Raw genomic sequence first — 20,703 nt, forward strand, 5'->3', positions numbered from 1 at the left:
TGGCTGTGGTGTAGGCCAGCAGCTACAGCTCCAATTTGACCCCTAGCCAGGGAACTTCCATATGCTACAGGTGTGGCCCTAAAAAACAAAACAAAACAAAACAAAAAAGATAGGTTTGTGATTTCTTTATTATGTAAAAGTATATTAAGAACCTGACCTGACATAAGAAACCAGGTACTAAATGTGATGTGTTGTGGGATCAAATTACCTAAGGAAAACTATTTATTGACATGCTGATCTTTACTAGGAAAAATCTTAAGATCACAAGAGATAAATGTTTGCCTTACTGGCCACAAACACAGGGAATTCTGTGGATGCACATTTGCAGGGCAGCAGTTTCCATGGTAATGTCATTTTCCCAGCATGCCACACGCTCTCACCCTCCTCTGTAGACCTGGAGTCTACCTTACACATCTCCCATCTTTTACTCTCTAACTAGTGAGCTCTGCTAGAGCAAGCAGAAGAGTGTCTTTCCTTTTACCATTAATGTTGGGATTGACCCTGTAACCTGCTCTATGTAACTCATGGAATACAAATCTGTCACAGTGGTTGATACACAGCAAGCATTTACATATGCAAATTAATTGAATTAAGAAATTTTGAGAGAAAAATCTAAATCAGAACCTGTACCACTAGGTGGTTTTGATCTATATGCTATTTGTGTGTGTGTTTGCTTTATGATTCCTTCCTCTGTTCTGTATTGCTAGAAAGACTGGCCTCTGCAAACTCTGTTTCACAGTCTTCCCTGTCAGTCATTCCCAGGTACTTTCAGCCACTAACAGGTACTGGCACTGAAAGAAAGGAGAAGCCAGGGTTTTTCTCCCCTTTCTCTTCTCGGGAACAGGGAGCTGCATCTGTAGCAGTGGCTGCTTCTCTTCTGTGGTTACAAATCTCACTTGACAGCCGTTCCCCATGGCCCCATGTCTTTCGTAGCCTGTTAAAGTTCCCACTGCTACCAGGTGATCCATGTTTCTGGGGTCCAGCAAGGACACATCCTTTCTTTATCTTTCCATTCCCTAGGGGCGTATCAGCTGCCTAGTTACCACTTTCTGGGTTTACTCTTCTTCCCCTATTTGCTTTTCAGCTTTTCTAATCTTGGATGTTATTTCCTGTATTACATTCCTTCTAGTAGTTTCATTTTCCTAGCTGGATCTTTGATGGATAACTTATTTCAGGAGCCATGTACAAAACTGTTTTTTTTTTTTTTCCTAAACTCTGGTTCCTAAGGGAGATATGTTTTCTTCCTTAATTCTTCTTTGAGTGCATTCCTCAGAAATACTCTTCCCTACGACTTCTTTTCTTTTCTTATGATACTATTTTGTATAACTTGAGATAATTATATCCAGAACACTATCAGCAATCAAAACCTAAGTCTGCCCACTAATGTCGTCAGCTGTTACCACATTGATTCATAGATTTGCTGCAATTCCTATCAAAATCCTAACAGATTTTTTCATGAAAATTGAAAACTGATTCTAAAATTAATATGACATTGCAAAGGGCCAAGAATAATGAATACCTTCCTAAAGAAAAACAAAGTGTTAAGACCTTTTCCACAGATATCAAGCCCTATTAAAAAGCTATGGCATTAAAGAAAGTGTGGTATTGCTCCAAGAATAAACAAATAGCCCAATGAAATGGAATGGACTGATATTATAGAAGAGTCCAGAAACATACCAATGCATATATGATCTCCAGGTTGTTTCAAAGTTAAACTACAGAGGAGGTAGGAAATATAGTCACTTCAATAAAAAAATTCCCAGAACAATTAGGTAGTGATATTTTTTTTTTTAAGTTGACAGTATCCCTATCTGATACCATGTTTATCCTAAAGCCTTGGTTCCAAAGGAAAATGTTGGATTTCTTCCATCATTCTGTTTTGGGAGAATTTCTGAGAAATAAGGCTTTTTGTTTGTTTGTTTGTTTGTTTTGAGATATAAATGTCAATGGCGGAGTTCCCATTGTGGTGCAGCAGAAACGAATCCGACTAGGAACTATGAGGTTTCCGGCCTTGCTCAGTGGGTTAAGGATCCGACATTGCCGTGAGCTGTGATATAGGTCGCAGACACGGCTCGGATCTGGCGTTGCTGTGGCTGTGGTGTAGGTCAGCAGCAACAGCTCGGATTCAATCCCTAGCATGGGAACCTCCATATGCCGCTGGAGCGGCCCTAAAAAGACAAAAATAAAAATAAAAAATAAAAAAATAAATGTCAACGGCAAAATAATTTTTTAAATTATAAAATAATGAGAAAAAAGAAAATCTGAATATAGGAACTGGCTATCTGCCAACTGACAACAATGAAAGACAGAGCCTCAAATACATTTCTAGATATGAAGGTTGGGCAGGGATGGGAGAGAGATGACAAACAAGTCTACGAAATCCTACCAGGACCTTGCACTTTTCCTCCCGACTCAGATTTCAACTACATCCCCTCACCCCTCCATTCTTTTTTCTGCCTTATTCCGTACCCTTGGTCCAGACCCTGGGCACCTAGGCGACTGGACTGGCGTAAATTCCCTCCTACTTGAGCCGCCACCCCCAGGGCCGCCCCGTGACGTCAGAGCTGAGCCGGGGGCGCAGCCTCCTGGGTGCCCGCCCCTCCCCGCCCTGCGGCCTCAGCTCGCCCTTTAAAAGAGCGAGTCCTGCGCCAACCGCGCCACACCGCGGGAACCAGGACACAGGGCTGCCTTCCCTGAGTATCTTCATCTTGCCTTCCGTCCACGACTCACTCACCACTCAGCAGCCGTCCTCTTCTCCGCGCAGATTCGGGCGAGCCGGGCCATGCAGCCGGCGGTGCTTCTCGGCTTCCTGGGAGCTACTGTGGTGGCCGGTGAGTGGGCGCGGCTGGCTGTTCAGCACCGTGGACAGCGCCAGCCTCTGTCTCCCAGGCTGCTCTGGGCATCTCGGCAGGCGTATGCTGGGAGAGAGGGAAGTTGAGTGGAAGGTTTATACATCTTGCTTGAGGGTCTTAATTTCTTTTTTCCTGGGTGTTTCCGCTCAACTACCCGCCCCATCGTCTGACTTGGAAAAAGCCAAAGGACTTCCTAGTCCAACCAAAAGAGTCTCGGTTTTTTCATATCTTTCTATCTGTAAGATAGAAAGAAAACGTGGCAGCACCTCCAAGGAAATCCCATATTTTGTGCTCACTTCTGAAATGCTACGTTCTCTCTACCTGTTTAGAGAGATGCTGTTATAGTCTTATTCTGCATCTGTAATTAAGTATTGGTTTGACTTTTAAAAGTCAAATGACCACGGAGAGACAGGAGTACATGTGTTATATTAGTTGGCACCTGTATAATTTCTTTTATCATCATCATCATTATTATTAAAACACAATGAGATAAAAGTTAGTTTCTTATGTGTATATGTATATAAGATATGTGATATCTTTTAAACATATTCATATGTAATTTATGTGTATTCGTGTTCAGGCATGTGTATACATAGTTTTAATGTAATATTTTTTTGTATTTTGTGTTTCTGTCAATGGGGAGAGAGATTGAGAGATTTCACTCAATCAATTTTTAGTTATAAATGGAAACTACAATATATATTTTTACTTTTGTACTCCAGAAAAATAATGAGTATAAAATAACCACTAAAATTCTGTTGGAGTGGTTTAAAAAATCATTTTAAGCAATTTAGGAGGATGAAATTTTAAGTGGTAAATCTTTGACAGTGTCTCTCTACGATGGAAAATTGTGGGGTTAATCTTTCAAACTACTCTTTATCTTAAAGAAATGGTCTTTGGGGGGGAAAGTGTGTGTGTGTGTGTGTGTGTGTGTGTGTGTGTGTCTGTGTGTGTGTGTGTGTTGAAGCCATGAGTATTGAGACCACTGAGAAATAAATATGCCATCATCAGATTAAACTGTGTGTTTTCTGTAGCTGTTTTAGTGACCTCATAAAATATCATTCTTATCTGAGATTGAAATTCCTAACTAGAACTGAGGTATTGCCATCCATGAATCTGAAGATTTTATTAACAGAAATTACTGGATCCCAAATATAAAAACAAAATGAAAGCCACTGGGATTTATTTTGTTGCAAGCTATTTACATTCAGAATTTTCTAAAATTGTTGTCACTCTTACAAACTGCCTATAGATGTTTTCAATTTGATTAAAGAAAAGCAAATGAATATTTAGAGTCCTTTCTGGTCAAAAGTATTTTCAGAAAGGAATTGCTTGAAAGGCTAGATCTATGCTATACTTTGTGTTATAGACCACAAAAACAGAGACATTTAATTATGGTGGTAAAATAATTACAGCTCTTATGCAAGAAAATCTTTTTAAGAAGTGTTTATCTTTTAATATCAGATAAAATCAAGGCATTACATTCTTTTAAAAAATTATTGAGCTATAATTCACACACCATAAAATCCACACGTTTAAAGTGCACAATTCGGTGATTTGTTTAGTATATTCACAGATTGTGTAACCATTATCAAATTTTGCAATCACCCAGGAAGAAACTCCTTACCCACAGCAGTCATTCCCCATTTCTACCTCCCTCAGATGCTTGGAAATGAGACATGGCAGCCTTCAAGCAGAGTTTGTTATTTAGCAAAATCACAGGAAACCTGCAGAAACCATCTGGTTCATTTCCTACCCTTAAGAGCTTCTGGAGGGAGATCTACACCTTTTCACAGTAGTTACTGTGCACTCTAAAAATTAATACAAGTGAAGTAGCTAGTGACATTTATATTATACTAGGTAAGATGGTTTCTACATTCAAAATAGCTCGTGTAACATATTTTAGAGCTGTATTTTCCTTCTGGGATCAAAACCTAATTTGGTAGTCTTATGAGATATTAATACTTTGAAAGTTATCCTCAGATTTATCATATGATATTATGATATTACTTGAAATATTTCCTACCATTTCACTACTTCACTTTTATCATAATCATTGGGTTTTCTTTTGTGCCCCTTGAATCTTATGTTATACAAAGAAATAACTACTTTAGGGGTATCAACATATCTTTGGTTATTACTTTGCTGTCACAGATTCTATTGGAAAAAATATAGTGGAACTTAGATGTCTCACTAGATGTATAATATGTTTTCATAAGAAGACCTTGGTTCCTTTCCACCAAAAAGATGTCTGAAGAGCCTCAATCAGGGAAAGAGGACTGTTCTATAAAAACAAGTATGAGCTACAAATTGTTTAGAACCACAAAAGAAAAATATTCCTTCCCCCTCAAATCAGATGACTGTTAATACTTTAGCAATATCGATATTAGCTATTTAATGATAGCACCTATTATACATTTGTGAAATGAAGATGAAAGTTATTAGCAAGAAAAAGTTATTAGCCAGAAACTGTATTACCAAAGAAAGTTTTGTAAAGCTATATTTTAAACAGGTACCTTATAGTTGAGTAATTCTCAGTGCTTTTCAGAGGATTTTAGAGATCTCAGGTGGAGGAGTTCCTGCTGTGGCAAGTTAAGAACCCGACTAGTATCCATGAGGATTCAGGTTTGATCCCTGGCCTCACTCAGTGGGTTAAGGATCCAGTGCTACAGCGAAGGTCAAAGATGGGGTGGCGTTGCAGTGGCTGTGGCATAGGCCACCAGCCATAAGCCGAAAGAGGGGCCCTGAGAAGATAAGGAAAGAAAAAAAGGAAGTGCCAAAGTGGGAATGTTCTCAGATAACAGCCATTTGGAGGATAAAATAATGGCCCAGCATATTGAACCCTGGGTGTCAAAGGTGCCCATCTGGATCTTGTCTGAACTACATTTCAGAAAGGCCATGGGGTCATACCTTGTTAGCCACCTCTCGAATGTTTTTACCAATGATTTTAACCTGCTGCTTAGCTTTGGGCCTCTTGAAACAATTGAAGTAGCTCCCAGGCCATGCTTTGAGAAGGAAAATTCTGTGAGTCAATAAAGCAGAAGTTTTATTTCTAGACTGAGCTCTATGACATGTAATTAATTGGGGGAGGTAATTAAAGAGATTTGGGGGGCAAATATTTGGGGAGGAAAGGTTATCAATAAACTGCATTTGAGCAGCTTCCACCTCTGATGTCCAAGAATTTTGCTCTTGTTCCCACTAGCTTTTTGCTTGTCTCGGGGACCTAGAAGAACCTTCTGCACTGAGCTTCTCCAGCCATAAGAGCAGGTTCTACTCCAGGGAATATCAGGAGAACTGTGGAGATGGGCCTGTATGTACATAATTTGAACTTCTCCAATAGTAAGGGCTTAGACAGAAGAAAGTGAAAGAGAAAAGAATTAAAACAACTTTGAAAGAGAAAAAAAAAAAATGGCACTGTAAAATTTAAAACATCTGAAGCATTTTCCTAAGGAGACAAATGCACTTCAGTCATGCATTTAAAGTAAGCAGAATCTGGAGTTCCCGTCGTGGCGCAGTGGTTAACGAATCCGACTAGGAACCATGAGGTTGCGGGTTCGGTCCCTGCCCTTGCTCAGTGAGTTAAGGATCCGGCATTGCCGTGAGCTGTGGTGTAGGTTGCAGACGCAGCTCGGATCCCGAGTTGCTGTGGCTCTGGCTCCAATTCGACCCCTAGCCTGGGAACCTCCATATGCCGCAGGAGTGGCCCAAGAAATAGCAAAAAAAAATAAAAAAATAAATAAAGTAAGCAGAATCTCATGAAACTTAATTTAAATAAATTAAAATTTATCTTTTTGCAACATCCTCATAAACCATCTGTTGAATACCTATTTGCATGTGATATTACGGACTCGATGCTGTGCTGGAAAAACTAGATGCCTCCCATATTCTGCACAGGGCTGCAGATGACATGAAGAAAAACAAAACTGCTACAAACACATAAGCACCTTGTCCAAGAAAAGGCCTGGGAGTAAAACAAGGTAATTAATTACACAAGATAATCATAATCATGCTTTTGGACAGGAAGTGGTTTTCAGGGAAAATATTTCCTTGGGAACAGGAAAAGGTGGAAGGAATCACAGATCTTTACCCATTTTGTGTAGGCAGAGGGTTGACCTTACCCTGGTTTCCTTTAAACTAGGTTTGTTTTAAACTTTTAATTGACACAATATACATAGAGGAAACTGTGTACAACTTACTGGATTTTTCACTCATTGAACACACCTGTGTAATCAACACCTAGATCAAGAAACAAAACATTGCCAGTATCCCAGCAGCTCTGCTTGTCTGGATTTGATTTATACTGGATATAAGATAGCATTCATTTCCAAATTATGTTTATAACATTGCCAGGAGAAACAGCTGTGTGTGTGTGTGTGTGTGTGTGTGTGTGTGTGTGTGTGTGTGTGTGTGTGTGTACGTGTACATATAACTGGGGCAATTCTGGTCCTTAAGGCAGCCATCCTCTACTTTCTCCACTCTGCTCAGCTCTGACTCTGCCCTTCTCTCCAAGTAACATGCTACAGGTGGGGTGATTTTGTGAGTTTGAGGACACACAGCTTCCAAAAATCAACTCATTTCCCATTCTTTTTCTCCTTCAAAGCTGTCAGTTCTATGCCAGTGGACAACAGGAACCACAATGAAGAAATGGTAAGCTGAAATGGAAGTCTGGAATCTAGATTTACATCTAGACCCTAGAGCTCCTACTCCTTGTCATACCAAACTAAGCAAACAAACAAGAAACCCAGGCTTACGAAGCCAGGTTTTTAATCCATGAGGAAATGGGAGCAAGGGATGCCCCTCCTGCTCCGGGCTCTTCCTCCCTTCTTAGATGTTTAGTCCTCTTGAGGAGAGCTGGCATCACAACATTTCCCATCTAACCTGTTCAGAAATGAACATTTATTTCTCTGTGTCATCTTGACCTTCTTGCATTGCTCTGTGAGGAGGCCTGGGAGCTTTCATTCCTGGCCCAAGGATTCTGCATCAGTAGAGGCCACGTAGCCAACCCTCTCCTGGGAGCAGCTCTGGAATGAGTAGTCCAGCATCCCAGTGACACCAGCTTTGTCAACCTCCTTCTGGGTTTCCCCCAGGTGGCTCACTGCATCATCGAGGTCCTTTCAAATGCCCTGTCGAAGTCCAATGCTCCTCCCATCACTCCTGAGTGCAGACAAGTCCTGAAGAAAGGTAAGTATCTTACACTGTAGGAGGTCTTTGTTCCTTGAATGGTCCTTTCTCCTGCTCCCTCCATTTCTCCTTCCTCTTTGCTCCCACAGGAACAGGGAGCATGATGCAGTGGGAACAGGACTTGCTAGATCAGCAAATGATCTAAGATATGGCTTCTAGTCCCGGCTCTGCCACTTACAGGCTGTATGACCATGGGGAAGACTCCTTGACTCTCTGGGCTTATTTCCTCAAAGTAAAGTGAGGGAGTTGAATTCAATGATAGTCTTTGAGATGTCTATTAGTTCCTCAATTCCTTGTTTTCACAGTCTGGATTTTTTAGGTTGAGGGAGGTGTGCAGAGTGTTTGTTTATAAGATGGGGTGGGGTGGGGGCTAAATGTTCTGGAAGTATTAGAAGATGAAAGGATAGAAGGAGACAAAAATTATTCTTCTCTTTGCCTTCCACCCTTCTGACAGAGAGGAGCTGGAAGCTTGGAAAGGTGGCTGGGCAACTTGTGGTATATTTACCTGACAGATTGGTGGAGCCATTTTAATGAAGATCTTATTAGAATGAGAGGTACTAGTAAATGGTATCAGGGGTTCCAGAACTGGAAGGAGTGAGGGTGGACTCAGAGCATCCAAGGAGCAGAATAATGGCACTTCCAGGTCTAGACTGGGAAGTTTTCTCCACAAGAAACAGCTTGTGTTGAAAACAAAATTGGAACAGTGACACAAGCAGTATCCATTGGGAGTTGATATGAAGAGATAAATTTTAGTGCAAAGTCAAACGGATTCAAACAAATCCAAACGTCTCTGTCCTCGTCAACACCTGTCAGTGCTTTTAAATTTTTAGTCAAGCTGAGAACAGCAGATTTTCTTTGTTATTTTCACCTTTAAAATCTCCCATTATGGAGTTCCCATTGTGGCTCAGCAGGTGGGTTAAGAACTTGACCAGTATCCCTTAGGATTCAGGTTCGATCCCTGGTCTCACTCATTTGGTTAAGGATCTGGCATTGCCACAAGCTGCAGCGTAGGTTGCAGATGCAGCTCAGATCTGGTGTTGCTGTGGCTATGGCATAGGCCAGCAGCTGAAGCTCCAGTTCGACCCCTAGCCTAGGAACTTCCATATGCTGCAGGTGTGGCCCTAAAAAGAAAAAAGAAAAGAAAAAATTCCCCATTGCAAGATGATACTCTCTTGCTATTGCTGCACACGAGGCCTCATGCATAAAATCATAAAAACAAGTATTAGTGATTGGCTGAAAGATGACCTGGGGGGGACTCAGTCCACCATTGGGGGCTTCCGGATAACCATTGTAGGGGTGTGGGTCTGAGGCTGTAGGAGCCCCATGCACAGTGGAAGGAAGCTTCCCTGCCACTCCTAGCCTACATATCTCTTTCAGAATTTCTCCTCAACTTTCTTTTCCAGCACTACAGGAGTGAGCTTACTAGAATGAGTTTATTAGCCATTGCAGGGAATGAGTGAGAGCAGGGTGGGTCTCCAGGCAGGGACCAAAGACTCCTTTAGTCAAACTCGTGTTCCTATCTCCGTTCCCCTTTCTTGGTTTACCAGATGGACACAGAAGGTTTGGATCCCTCATTCTAGGGGATTCATCAAAGAACTGTGATTGCTTAAGAAGAGTGGTCAATTTTAGAGCTCTGCTAGCTGCCACGGTCAGATTCTTAGCACCCAGGCTGTGGCCATAGGTTTCTAGCCTCAACTCATCACTGTGCCCTGGGGTCTTTTGATGTCTCTTGAGGGACATCGGGGAAAAATGGTAAAAATCAGGACCCTGGAGATATCACACCCAGAGAGCCATTGAATGCTGAGATAGAAAAAAATTAAAGATCTCCTCCCAGGCTACAGACTCAAATACCAGCCAAGGCCAGATGGACAGATAACAGAAAGGAGTAAAACATGACAGAAGTGACTCACAAACTCCAAGTAGATTTTTCTCAGGTTCAACCTTATAGTGAGAGAAATATAGATTCTGTTATCATATCTTGGGAATTTTCAAAAGAATTAAAAATTTGGATTTTTGAAGTAGTATCTCCTGGCATTTAAATATTGCCTCTAAATTCAAATTTATGAAAAATGTTACTTACCTCTGGGCTACCAATTCAGAACTTTAGTCGACTAAAAAAAAAATGCACAACCTAAAAGTTGAAAATTATGTTTTATTCCATGACATACTGAGGACTGAAGCCCAGGAGACAGTTTCTCAGATGGCTTTGAGGGACTGTTTTGAAGATATAAGGGAGGAGCCAGAATATAGGAGTTTTTTGGCAATAAAAACCAAGTAGTTGGAACATCAAAAAAATCATTGTTAATTAAAGAAAACCAGATATCTTAGGTTAATAAACTTGGCACTTTTCTATGTACAGGAAGGTGCAAGAGCCTAGGCTTATTGAAATCATTCCTTTGATATGCACCTTAAATGCCAGTATCCTGAGTTTGTTTGTTTTTTCCATCCTGAATCCCCTCAGGATACACAATTGGGGTGGCTGTACTAACCGATGGCTTGATGGCCACAACATCCTTTGTTTACTGATATGACAGGAAAATTCTTAGTCCACACTTCTATTCTGTTTTCTCTCTCCTGCTGATATGTCTTAGGCTGATTGGAAGACTGATGGTGCTTTCTGCCAATGAGTAGGATGAATTCTTTCCTGCAGCCTCCCTCCCACCCTCAACCCATCTCTGTCTCCACTCCCACTCTCCTTAGCATGTTGCTGAGGCAAGTGTACACTTACTGAGCAAACCAACATTTGGGGACTTACTGAGCAAACTATTGTTTCATGGTTTAAAGAGACTTTAGGGAATACACAGTCCAATTTCTTAACAGGTATAAGAGTCTCGTTGATCTGGTCATCTTTACAACTGACAGTTAGGGATGGAAGGTGCATTTTCCCCTTTTTACTGGAAGAGAACTCTTCACACCTTAGTTTTACAGCTTGACAAGACTTTGTGCTGCTAATCACAGCCCTCCTCTGATCTCACCTGCGGGGGCTTAAAGCTAAATATAGGAGGAAGTGTTAAGCCTCAGGCAAGCTGCTGCAAGCAGCACTCATTCAACTGGGAAAAAAATAAAAATAACTTCTCTTCCTGACCAGCAGGCAGTAAAAAAGGGGCCACACAGCCTCTGCCCCGGGAAGCTCGGATCCTGCCTGAATGATGTCAGTACCTGCTCAAAGCCTCCCTGCTTACCTGTGCCTACCTAGTCAGCCCTGCCTCATTGCTGCACATACCACCACTGGCTCTTAAAAGGCAAAGGCACTGGTGATGGGCCAGACCTCAGATGTCTGGGTCAAAATGTCATGGACATTTCAGGTGCCTCATCAAACATGAGAATATTATCATGCCAGGCTGGGCTTTAAGTAGAGAGGTATAGACTGCCTTCTATTTCTTGGAGATTTTTACAAAGCAGACCGATTCTTTTTCTATTCTGCAAATATCAGTTCAAAATGACTCATCAGAACCGTTCAGTAGAAATATCATGCGGGCCACAAATAAATTTCAAATTTTCCAGTAGCCACATATTTAAAAAGTAAAAGGGACAGGTGAAGCTAATTTTAATAATATATTCAAGTTTGTCCAATTTATTTTATTCACTATACAACTTGTAAAATCCAATGTATTTATAGTATATATATTCCAGTATATCCAAAATATTGTCATTTCAACATATAATCAATATGAAATTTTGAGATACTTTACATTCTTTTTTTCATCTGAAGCCTTTGAGATCTGGTGGTTTCTTATATTTATGGAATGTGTCAGTTTGGACCGGCTACATTCAAGTCCTCAATAACTACAAAGGGGTGGTGACTCCCACAATGATGGCCTAGAGGTTGGCTCAGAACTGTGAGCGTCCTTGGCTTCAGGTGTTCTATCTGAACTCAGTGACGTCAGTTGAAATCTAAGCCCTTCCAGGTAACGACTCAGACAGTGTTAATTGCATGTCTCCTTTCAATGGGATGCCCTTGAGTTAAGGAAGATTTAGTAAAAGAGCTGTCAACATTTGGAAAAGATGGGAGGAAATAGCATTCAGTTAAAACATCAGTCATTCCATCTACTGTTGACTCGTGCAATATAAAGATAATTCAGTATACTGAAGCTTATTCTCAACACGTGAGAACATGTTGGATGGGACCTGAAAGAGGGAAAACATTGGTCCTTCACTGCTGTGCAGTTTTCTCAACAAAGAAATACACACGCTGCTTATCGCCAAATACTAAGTTATATTGTCACTGCTAAGTTGAGTCTACACAGTTGACTGAATAATAAAAGTCTTATAAACTGGAGTTCCCATCGTGGTGCAGCGGAAAGGAATCTGACTAGGAACAATGAGGTTGCAGGTTCGATCCCTGGCCTTGCTCAGTAGGTTAAGGATCTGGCGTTGCCATGAGCTGTGGTGAAGGTTGCAGACGTGGCTTGGATCTGTTGTTGCTGTGGCTGTGGCATAGGCCAGCAGCTACAGCTCCGATTAGACCCCCAGCCTGGGAACCTCCACAGGCCACAGGTGCGGCCCTAAAAAAAAAAAAAAAAAAAAAAAAAAAAGTCTTATAAACTAATATTAACATGTTAGTCTTCCTTTGAATCTGATATTTCCCATTTTGATTGTTTAACTTTATTTAGCTGGATTCTAGTGGGAGCTCTTTATACAATGTTAACTTTTTAATCCCTACTTAGAGGAAATATGGAAAGAATGGTCCTGAATTACACCTCTCTGAGCCTTAATGTCTTTGGTCTTCAGAGAGAGGAGATTGAACTACATGAATGCTAAGGTTTCTTCTGGGTCTAAATTCTAGTATTTTACAAACCTATATTTGAGTTTCAATTCAGTCATCAAGCAAATGAAAGAAACTTGGGTGTTATGAAAAAAATCAATATAGAGAGAATTTATGATTCAATTTAAACACAACTAAGTAGTTTTCCTATCATTGCTTTTAAAAGTAGTCTGAGGAGTTCCTGTCATGGCTCATCGGTAATGAATGAAACTAGTATCTGAGAGGATATGGGTTGGATCCCCAGCCTTGCTCAGTGGGTTAAGGATCTGGCGTTGCCGTGAGCTGTGGTGTAGGTCACAGGCACAGCTCAGATCCAGTGATACTGTGGCTGTGGTGTGGGCCAGCAGCTGCAGCTCCAATTGGACCCGAAGCCTGGGAACTTCCATATACTGTGGGTGCAGCCCTAAAAAGACAAAAAAGAATAAAATAAAATAAAAGTAGTCTGAGTATATTCTTCATTAACTGAAAAATTACCCAAGCAATTTTCAGGGTCTTTAGGGTTTGTAGTGATCACTGAGGCTGGGGCTTACTGAACAGCAAGCAATTCTGATGTTACACTTGCTCCTTTTTCTTTTCATTATAGGTGGAAAAGAGGTCAAAGATGAAGAGAAAGGTGCAAATGAGAACACAAGGTTTGAAGTGAGATTGTTAAGAGACCCAGCTGACACCTCCGAAACCCAGAGGCCCTCCGGTGGTAGGGAGGGCGCAGAAGCCCCATCGGAGGACACCCAAGGCCCCCCAGGGGCGGACGTAGAGGGCGGCGGGCACAGCCGAGAGGGGGCAGGCAAGCCCCGAGGGGGCCCCTACTCCTCTGACAACCAGTGGCCAAGGAGGCAAGACACGCCATTCTGAGAAGAGCGAGGGACAGGACAGGGAAGAAGAAGAGGGAGAGAAATATCAGAAAAGGGAGCGTGGGGAAGAGGGCAGCGAGGAGCGACACCTCCAAGAGCCGGGAGAGACGCAAACTGCTTTTCTCAACCAAGGAAACCGGGCTACAGCTAAGAAAAAAGAGGAGTTCGAGTCCAGGTACGATGCACACTCTGCTGGGGGCCCTGCGAAGACACACAGCCGGGAAAGGAGCAGCCAGGAGAGTGGAGAGGAGACCGGGAGCCAGGACGCGGCACCCGGAGAGCCTGAAAGCCCACCCGAGGGTCAGGAGGCACCTGAGGAAAGCCAGGAAGATGCCAGCCTTGAGGTGGACAAACGACGCTGGAGGCCGAGGCATCACCACGGGAGGAGCAGGCCGGACAGAGCCCCTCAGGAAGGGAGTCCTCCCCCCGAGGAGAGAGGACACCCCCGCGAGGAATCTGAGGAGTCAGTGTTGGGCCTGGCCAGCCCCGGGGGACAGAGAACCCGCCATCCAACCCACTACCCAGCTTCCGAAGAAGAAGCCGAACACGGGGAAGAAGTGAGGAGTTCCTCCTCGGTCCAGGCTCCTGGGGACCTGGTGGGGGCACGATACGGGGGCAGAGGGGGTGCGGAACACCGGGCTGCAAGACGTCCCGGCGAGGAGAGCCCAGAGCAGGACAGGAGGGTGGCCCAGCTCGGAGCTGAGGAATAAGGGGCCCGGACACAGTGAGGAAAGTGAGGAAGAGAGAGGCGACGAGGGGCAGCGGCACCACCGAGCCTGGGCAGGGGGGCCACGTGCCGACGCCCCTCCTGACCCGGCAGAAGAGGAACAGTTCTGGGGTGAAGCACACCGCCCTGTTCCAGAAAGCCAGGTGGACGAGGCAAGGCGCCACCCACAGGCCAAGCTGAGAAATTACCTCAACCGCGGTGAGGAGAATGGGGAGGAAGGAGCCCCAGGCAGGTGGCAGCAGCCGGAGGACCTGCAAGGCCCTGGGGAGCACGCTGCAGAAGCCAGGCTTCCAGGCAAACCCTATGCTGCCCATCGCATCCCTGAGAAGAAGAGATTAGGGGAGCTACTCAATCCATACTACGTCCCACCCCAGTGGGAGAGCAGCCATTTCGAGAGGAAGGACAACGTGGGTGACAATTTTCTTGAGGGTGAAGATGCAAATGGGGTGACCTTGAACGAGAAGACTTTCTTCCCGGAATACAGCTATGACTGGTGGGAGAAAAAGCCCTTTGAGGAGGATGTAAACTGGGGATATGAGGAGAGAAACCTGGCCCCCAAACTGGATCTGAAGAGGCAGTATGACAGAGTGGCTGAACTGGACCAGCTTCTTCATTACAGGAAGAAGTCAGCTGAGTTTCCAGACTTCTATGACTCCGGGGAGCACCTGAGTCCACGCCACGCAGCAGAGAGTGAGAAGGAGAGGGCCGGCCAAGGAGTTCTGACAGAGGAGGAGGTAAGATGTGGGGCTTTTGCCTAAAGCTAACTTCGGATGGTCAATGTTCAGATGTCACATACAAGGCTGCTATTAATGGGGAGAGATCCACAGCAATTACTCGCCATGAGAGGGTACCTCTAGTCAGAGACAGTCTGTGGGTTTGATTTCCACCTGGCATCTGGCCATTGCCTGCATCCCTGTCCACCCCCTTGCCCTGGGGTGCTTCTCAACCTTGGCTGCACATTGTAATTACCAGGAAAGCTTGAAAAATGACTGATACCTGAGACCAAGAGATTCTGTCCATTTGGTACCAGGTATTGCCTGGGCCTCAGGATCTTTTAAAGCTCCAAGGGGGTTTCAACATTCAGTCAAGGTTGAAAACCACCTGTCTGCTGTCTTCTCCTTGGTCATTTGACTTGTCATCACTATTTCTCAGGGTAAGAGAGAACAGATGTACAGAAATTAGTTGCTTTGTTCTGTCTGTACCATCTCTTGGTCCACATCAATCACAGCTACATTTGAGAGAGGTAACATCACCAGAGCTTTGCCTTCCTTAACAATGTTTTTCCCCCCAATATTGATTATGTAGGTCTATTCTTCTCAAACTAGAATGTGTATCAGAGTTACAACAGTGGTGGGGGGGGGAGTGGGATGGACCTGGGAGCTTGGGGTTGGTAGATACAAACTATTACATTTAGAATAGATAAGCAATGGGGTCTTACTCTACAGCACAGGGAACTATGTCCAATCTCTTGGGGTAGAATATTACAAAAGATAGTATGAGAAAAAGGATGTATACATATATATGACTGGGTCACTATGCTGTACAACAGAAATTGATACAACACTGTAAATCAACTGTACTCTAATAAAAATTTTAAAAAATATAAAGGAAAAAAGAACCATTATTTTAACAAATTTAAATGTTTTAAATTAAAGTATTTTTTTATTTTTTGCCTTTTTGATTTTTTAAATGGCTGCACCTGAATTATATGGATGTTCTGGGGCTAGAGTTCAAATCGGAGCTGAAGCTGCCAGCCTACACCACAGCCATGGAAATGCAGGATCCAAGCCATAGCTTGCGGCAATGCCAGATCCTTAACCCACCGAATGAGGCCAGGGATGGAACCTGCATCCTTATGGGTACCAGTCGAGTTCTTAACCCACTGAACCACAACCAGAACTCCAAAAGTAACCATTTTGATTGAAAAAACAAACAAACAAAAAAATCACGATTCCTAGACCTTAGCATTTCTTTTTTTAGTCTTTTTTATTTATTTATTTATTTATTAGGGCTGCACCTGCAGTATTTGGAGGTTCTCAGGCTAGGGGTCCAGTCAGAGCTATACCTGCTGGCCTACACCACAGCTCACAGCAATGCTGGATTCTTGACCCACTGAGCAAGGCCAGGAATCGAACCTACGTCCTCATGGATGCTAGTCAGATAAATCTCCGCTGAGCTATGACCGGAACTCCGGCATTTCTTTTTTTAAAAAAAATTTTCACTCACTTTTTTAAAATGATTTTTATTTTTAAACTCATTATAGTTGGTTTACAGTGGTAAAAAATTTTTTTAAATTAAAATACAGTTGATTTACAGTGTTGTGCCAATTTCTGCTGTATGGCCAAGTGACTCAGTTATATATATATGTATATTCTTTCCTAGCCGTTGGAATTTCTGATTCAGCAGGTTGTGGTGGAGCTCAAGATTCTATATTTCTGACAAGTTCCCTGGTGATACTGATGCTGCTGGTCCAGGGACCGAAGTTTGAAAACCCCTGATGTAGGGTATCTCATATAGCCTTTAACACATCAAAAATTCCCCTTTCTGTCCATACTCCTTCCAACGACAACAAAGTAATTTGATCGGGGACCTCATGCCTCCATTTTCTGTATTTTTCTGTATTTTCTAGGAAAAAGAACTCGAAAATTTGGCTGCAATGGATTTGGAACTACAGAAAATAGCTGAGAAGTTCAGTGGTAACCGAAGGGGCTGATGGTCCCTGGAGAAAAGGGCATATTTAAGAAGCAGCCCTCACATGACCTGTTTTCCACCACTTCACTGAAAGACACCATTTATTTACCCAAAGGCAAAAGTAGAATTTACTATTCATCAAATATTTGACACAACTGGAAATATCTTTAATTTTGCCAGAATGCTATTGAAACTATAAATAGCATGACTTGTAGCATATTCTTTATTAAAAATTAGATATATTAATATGCTTGTGGCAATGACTGTGCTTACTGTCCTTGAAAAAAGTATTTGTTTCAGTGTGACATAATAAAGGATTCTCTCCAGGCCAAAAGTGTCATGTTCTCATCTTCCTTTGGGCTCATAGGGAAGAAAGTGACTTTCAGATTCACTCTTCAAAGTAAATTCTAGGAGGTCCTGTGGTGGCTCAGTGGTTAATAAATCCGACTAGGAACCATGAGGTTGTGGGTTCGGTCTCCGGCCTTGCTCAGTGGGTTAAGGAGCCAGCATTGCCATGAGCTGTGGTATAGGCCACAGACGTGGCTCGGATCCGTGTTGCCATGGCTCTGGCGTAGTCTGGTGGCTACAGCTCCGATTCCACCCCTAGCCTGGGAACCTCCATATGCCACGTGAGCAGCCCTAGAAAAGGGAAAAAGACAAAAACAAAAACAAAAATAAATTCTAAATACAGCACTAAGATTTGTTAGTTTGTTGGTCTTTGTCTCTTTTTTTTTTTTTTTTTTTTTTTCCTTTCTTTTTATGGCTATGCCTGTGGCATATGGAAGTTCCTGGGCCAGGGATCAGTGAGTCTGAACTGTGAGCCGAGCCACAGCTGTGGCAACACTGGATCCTTTAACCCACTGCACCAGGCCAGGGATGAAATTCACACCTCCGCAAGGACTGGAGTTGCTCCAGTCAGATCCTTAAGCCACTGCTCCACTGCTGGAACTCTGATTTGTTGGTCTTTGGATGCAGAATAGGGGGAAAAAAAAGTAAATCTTCGAAATTAAAAGAATGTGCAGGATATAAAGAGAGAGATGGAGAGAAGACATCTGCTCCCCCAGTCTGGATAAAGACTAAATAGCCTTGAAGAACCTGGTTCAAAAATGATTATGAGACATTACTTCTAAAGTCCTATTATCTGGAGAGCTCTGGCCAAGAGTCATTATTTTCAGTGCTGAGTGTGGAACTCAAGCCATAGCCTATTAGCTCAAACACAAAACATGAAGCTGATGGACAAAACCTGAACCTGACACCAGTGACAGGCCTGGCTCTCTTCTGATAAAGAAGTAACCTGCCCTAGAAAGCTCTCTGTTTCTCGGTAAAGGGATGGCTTACTCAAGCAGACCCTTAGCCAGAATGAGACCCCCAGCTAATCTGTAAAACCACATCACCCTCTCCCCTATTTTAAGACTATAAAAAGAAGCAGCCATGGGAGTTCCCATTGTGGTGCAGCAGAAACAAACCTGAATTGTGTCCTTGAGGATGCAGGTTTGATCCCTGACCTTGCTTGGTGGGTTAAGGATCCAGCGTTGCCATGAGCTCTGGTGTAGGCCTGGACGCAGCTCCAATTCAACCCTCCTAGCCTGGGAACCTCCAGATGCTGCAGGTGCGGCCCTAAAAAGCAAAAAAAAAAAAAAAAAAAAAGGAAAAAATCAGAAAGCTGTTAGGTTTGCTGAGGGAGGCACATGCAAAGCCAAGTCAGTAAAGCAAAAGAGATTTATTAAGGCATCAGAGGGGCACAGGCTGAGCTCAAGATGCCACCAGCTCTGCCTGTGAGGAGGTGCTAGGCTTTTAAAAAATCTGTGGTGGAAATGTGTGGCAGGAACAATGAAGGAGGAGGGGAAGGCCAAGGGAGGGGTAGGTGGTCGAGTCCCATGACAGAGGACAGTTAATCCTTGTAGGTGGTTAATCTATGCTCCACATTCCAGGAAAGGGTATAGATTTTGTGCTGGGCTGTATGCATGTCCCCAGCAGGTCTCCAAGGTGAACAGTCACATTCCAGGGGTGGGGGTCTGTCTCCGTTCTCCAGGGAACCTATCAAATACTTCCACTGGGGTCAGCTCTCTCTGACCATCAGGAAGTCGTCCCATTGTGATAGCATGTCTTATGTCAACAAACTCATCTCTCTCCTCACTCCACTTTGTGTCCAGAAATTCTTTTCTGACCCATGTTAGGACCACGACACTGAGGAGAAAGTCTGGACGGTGGGAAGATGACAACACCTGGATTGGGCCAGACCAATCCTTGGGGCCTTGGGGGCCTGTCTGATTTCTGCTCTGGGAGAAGTCAGGCCTCTGACTCTAGGTAGCTGTGTGACTTTGGGCAGGTTACTTTCCCTCTCTGGACCTCAGGCTCATCAGTAAAATAAGGGTATATGTCCCACTGGGTTGTTATGAGTAGTGCCTGGTATAAGGTGACAGTGAGGAAACTCTGGCTGCTGCCATTATTATCACTGTATCTTCTCACAGCAAGACCCTTGTGTTGGGCTTCAAGACCCCTTCAAGGAGCTTGAACTCAAAACCTCTGCCCAAGACAAGAATTACCAGACCCTTATCATTGCCCCACCTATCTCTTTGTAATGCCCCCTCCCCCACTTGAGCAACCTGGCCTACTCCTTCCTGCCCCCTACCAGAAAACGTATGTGGCCCATTCGTCACCTACGTCTCTATAGGGACTTTATACACCCCCAACCAATCAGCAAGTGTATCATAAGACCCCTCTTCCCCCAACCAATCAGCAGGTCAGCAGGTATATCCCAAGACCTCCCCTCTCTGGGCTATAAAAACAGACAGGCCCACATGCTCACTGTCGGCTCCCCTAATCAACAGGAAGTTGTTTTCCTGATGAGCTGGCAGTATTTCTATCCTCAATAAACTCTTCTTCAGTCTCGCCCTGACTTAAGACTGGAACTTCTTCTTCCAACCTGCAAGCACAGACTGATGCCAGAAAGATGTTACTGGAATCTGGGTTCTTGTTCATGCAGTCGAAGAAGGAACTCACAGGCAGCAAGCAAGCAAAGTCTTTATTAAAGGAAAGCAAATATCTCCCAGGGCTGTTGGGAATGGGGACAAGCACACCACCTGCCCTCCCGCCACTCTCTATTGTCTATAGGGATTTTTATCTCTTAAAGATGAAGGGGACCAATGTGGGGTCCAGAAAGATGTGGTTCTCTCCCATTGGCCCTGTCCAGTTACCTACATCAGTCCTAGTCCTATAGGGTTTTAGGGGTGGAAATGTCCCATAAGTTTTATGGTTTCTTTGTCCTCTCTTCCCTTAGACTGAGTCACCATTCCTCTCATTCCTTTCTACCAGTTGAGGAGTGGGTTAGAGATTAAGGTCCACGTGGGGGAAGGCACATTTCCCATAGTAAATAAGGGCTGTGGAGAAAGTACACTTCCTATAGTAAACAAAGCCTGTGGGGAAGGCACAATTCCTATAATAAAACAAGGCCTGTGGAATTACTCCCTGGAGCCCTTAAGTCACAAATGTTAATCAATAGCCATATCAAAGAATTGACATATCACAGTATCATAGTCCATGCGCCTACACAGACTACCTGAGTTAATATTCTGCCTCAACACCACAATACCATGGATGATACCCCCTGCTCCCTCCTTTGACTTGTCATTTCAT

The 20,703-nt window shown here is 43.4% G+C and overlaps 1 protein-coding gene across 1 annotated transcript; it reads left to right on the forward strand.

Annotated features, from left to right (window-relative positions):
* CHGB (chromogranin B) lies at positions 2,682 to 17,395 on the forward strand. The gene is given in 8 exon segments (NM_214081.2): positions 2,682 to 2,831; positions 7,453 to 7,499; positions 7,940 to 8,033; positions 13,382 to 13,617; positions 13,620 to 13,628; positions 13,631 to 14,337; positions 14,339 to 15,110; positions 17,006 to 17,395. Coding segments are annotated over 8 exon segments (1,998 nt in total). The 5' UTR covers positions 2,682 to 2,782; the 3' UTR covers positions 17,090 to 17,395.

This window comes from Sus scrofa, chromosome 17, assembly GCF_000003025.6.
Source record: "Sus scrofa isolate TJ Tabasco breed Duroc chromosome 17, Sscrofa11.1, whole genome shotgun sequence".
NCBI classification, from domain to species: domain Eukaryota; kingdom Metazoa; phylum Chordata; class Mammalia; order Artiodactyla; family Suidae; genus Sus; species Sus scrofa.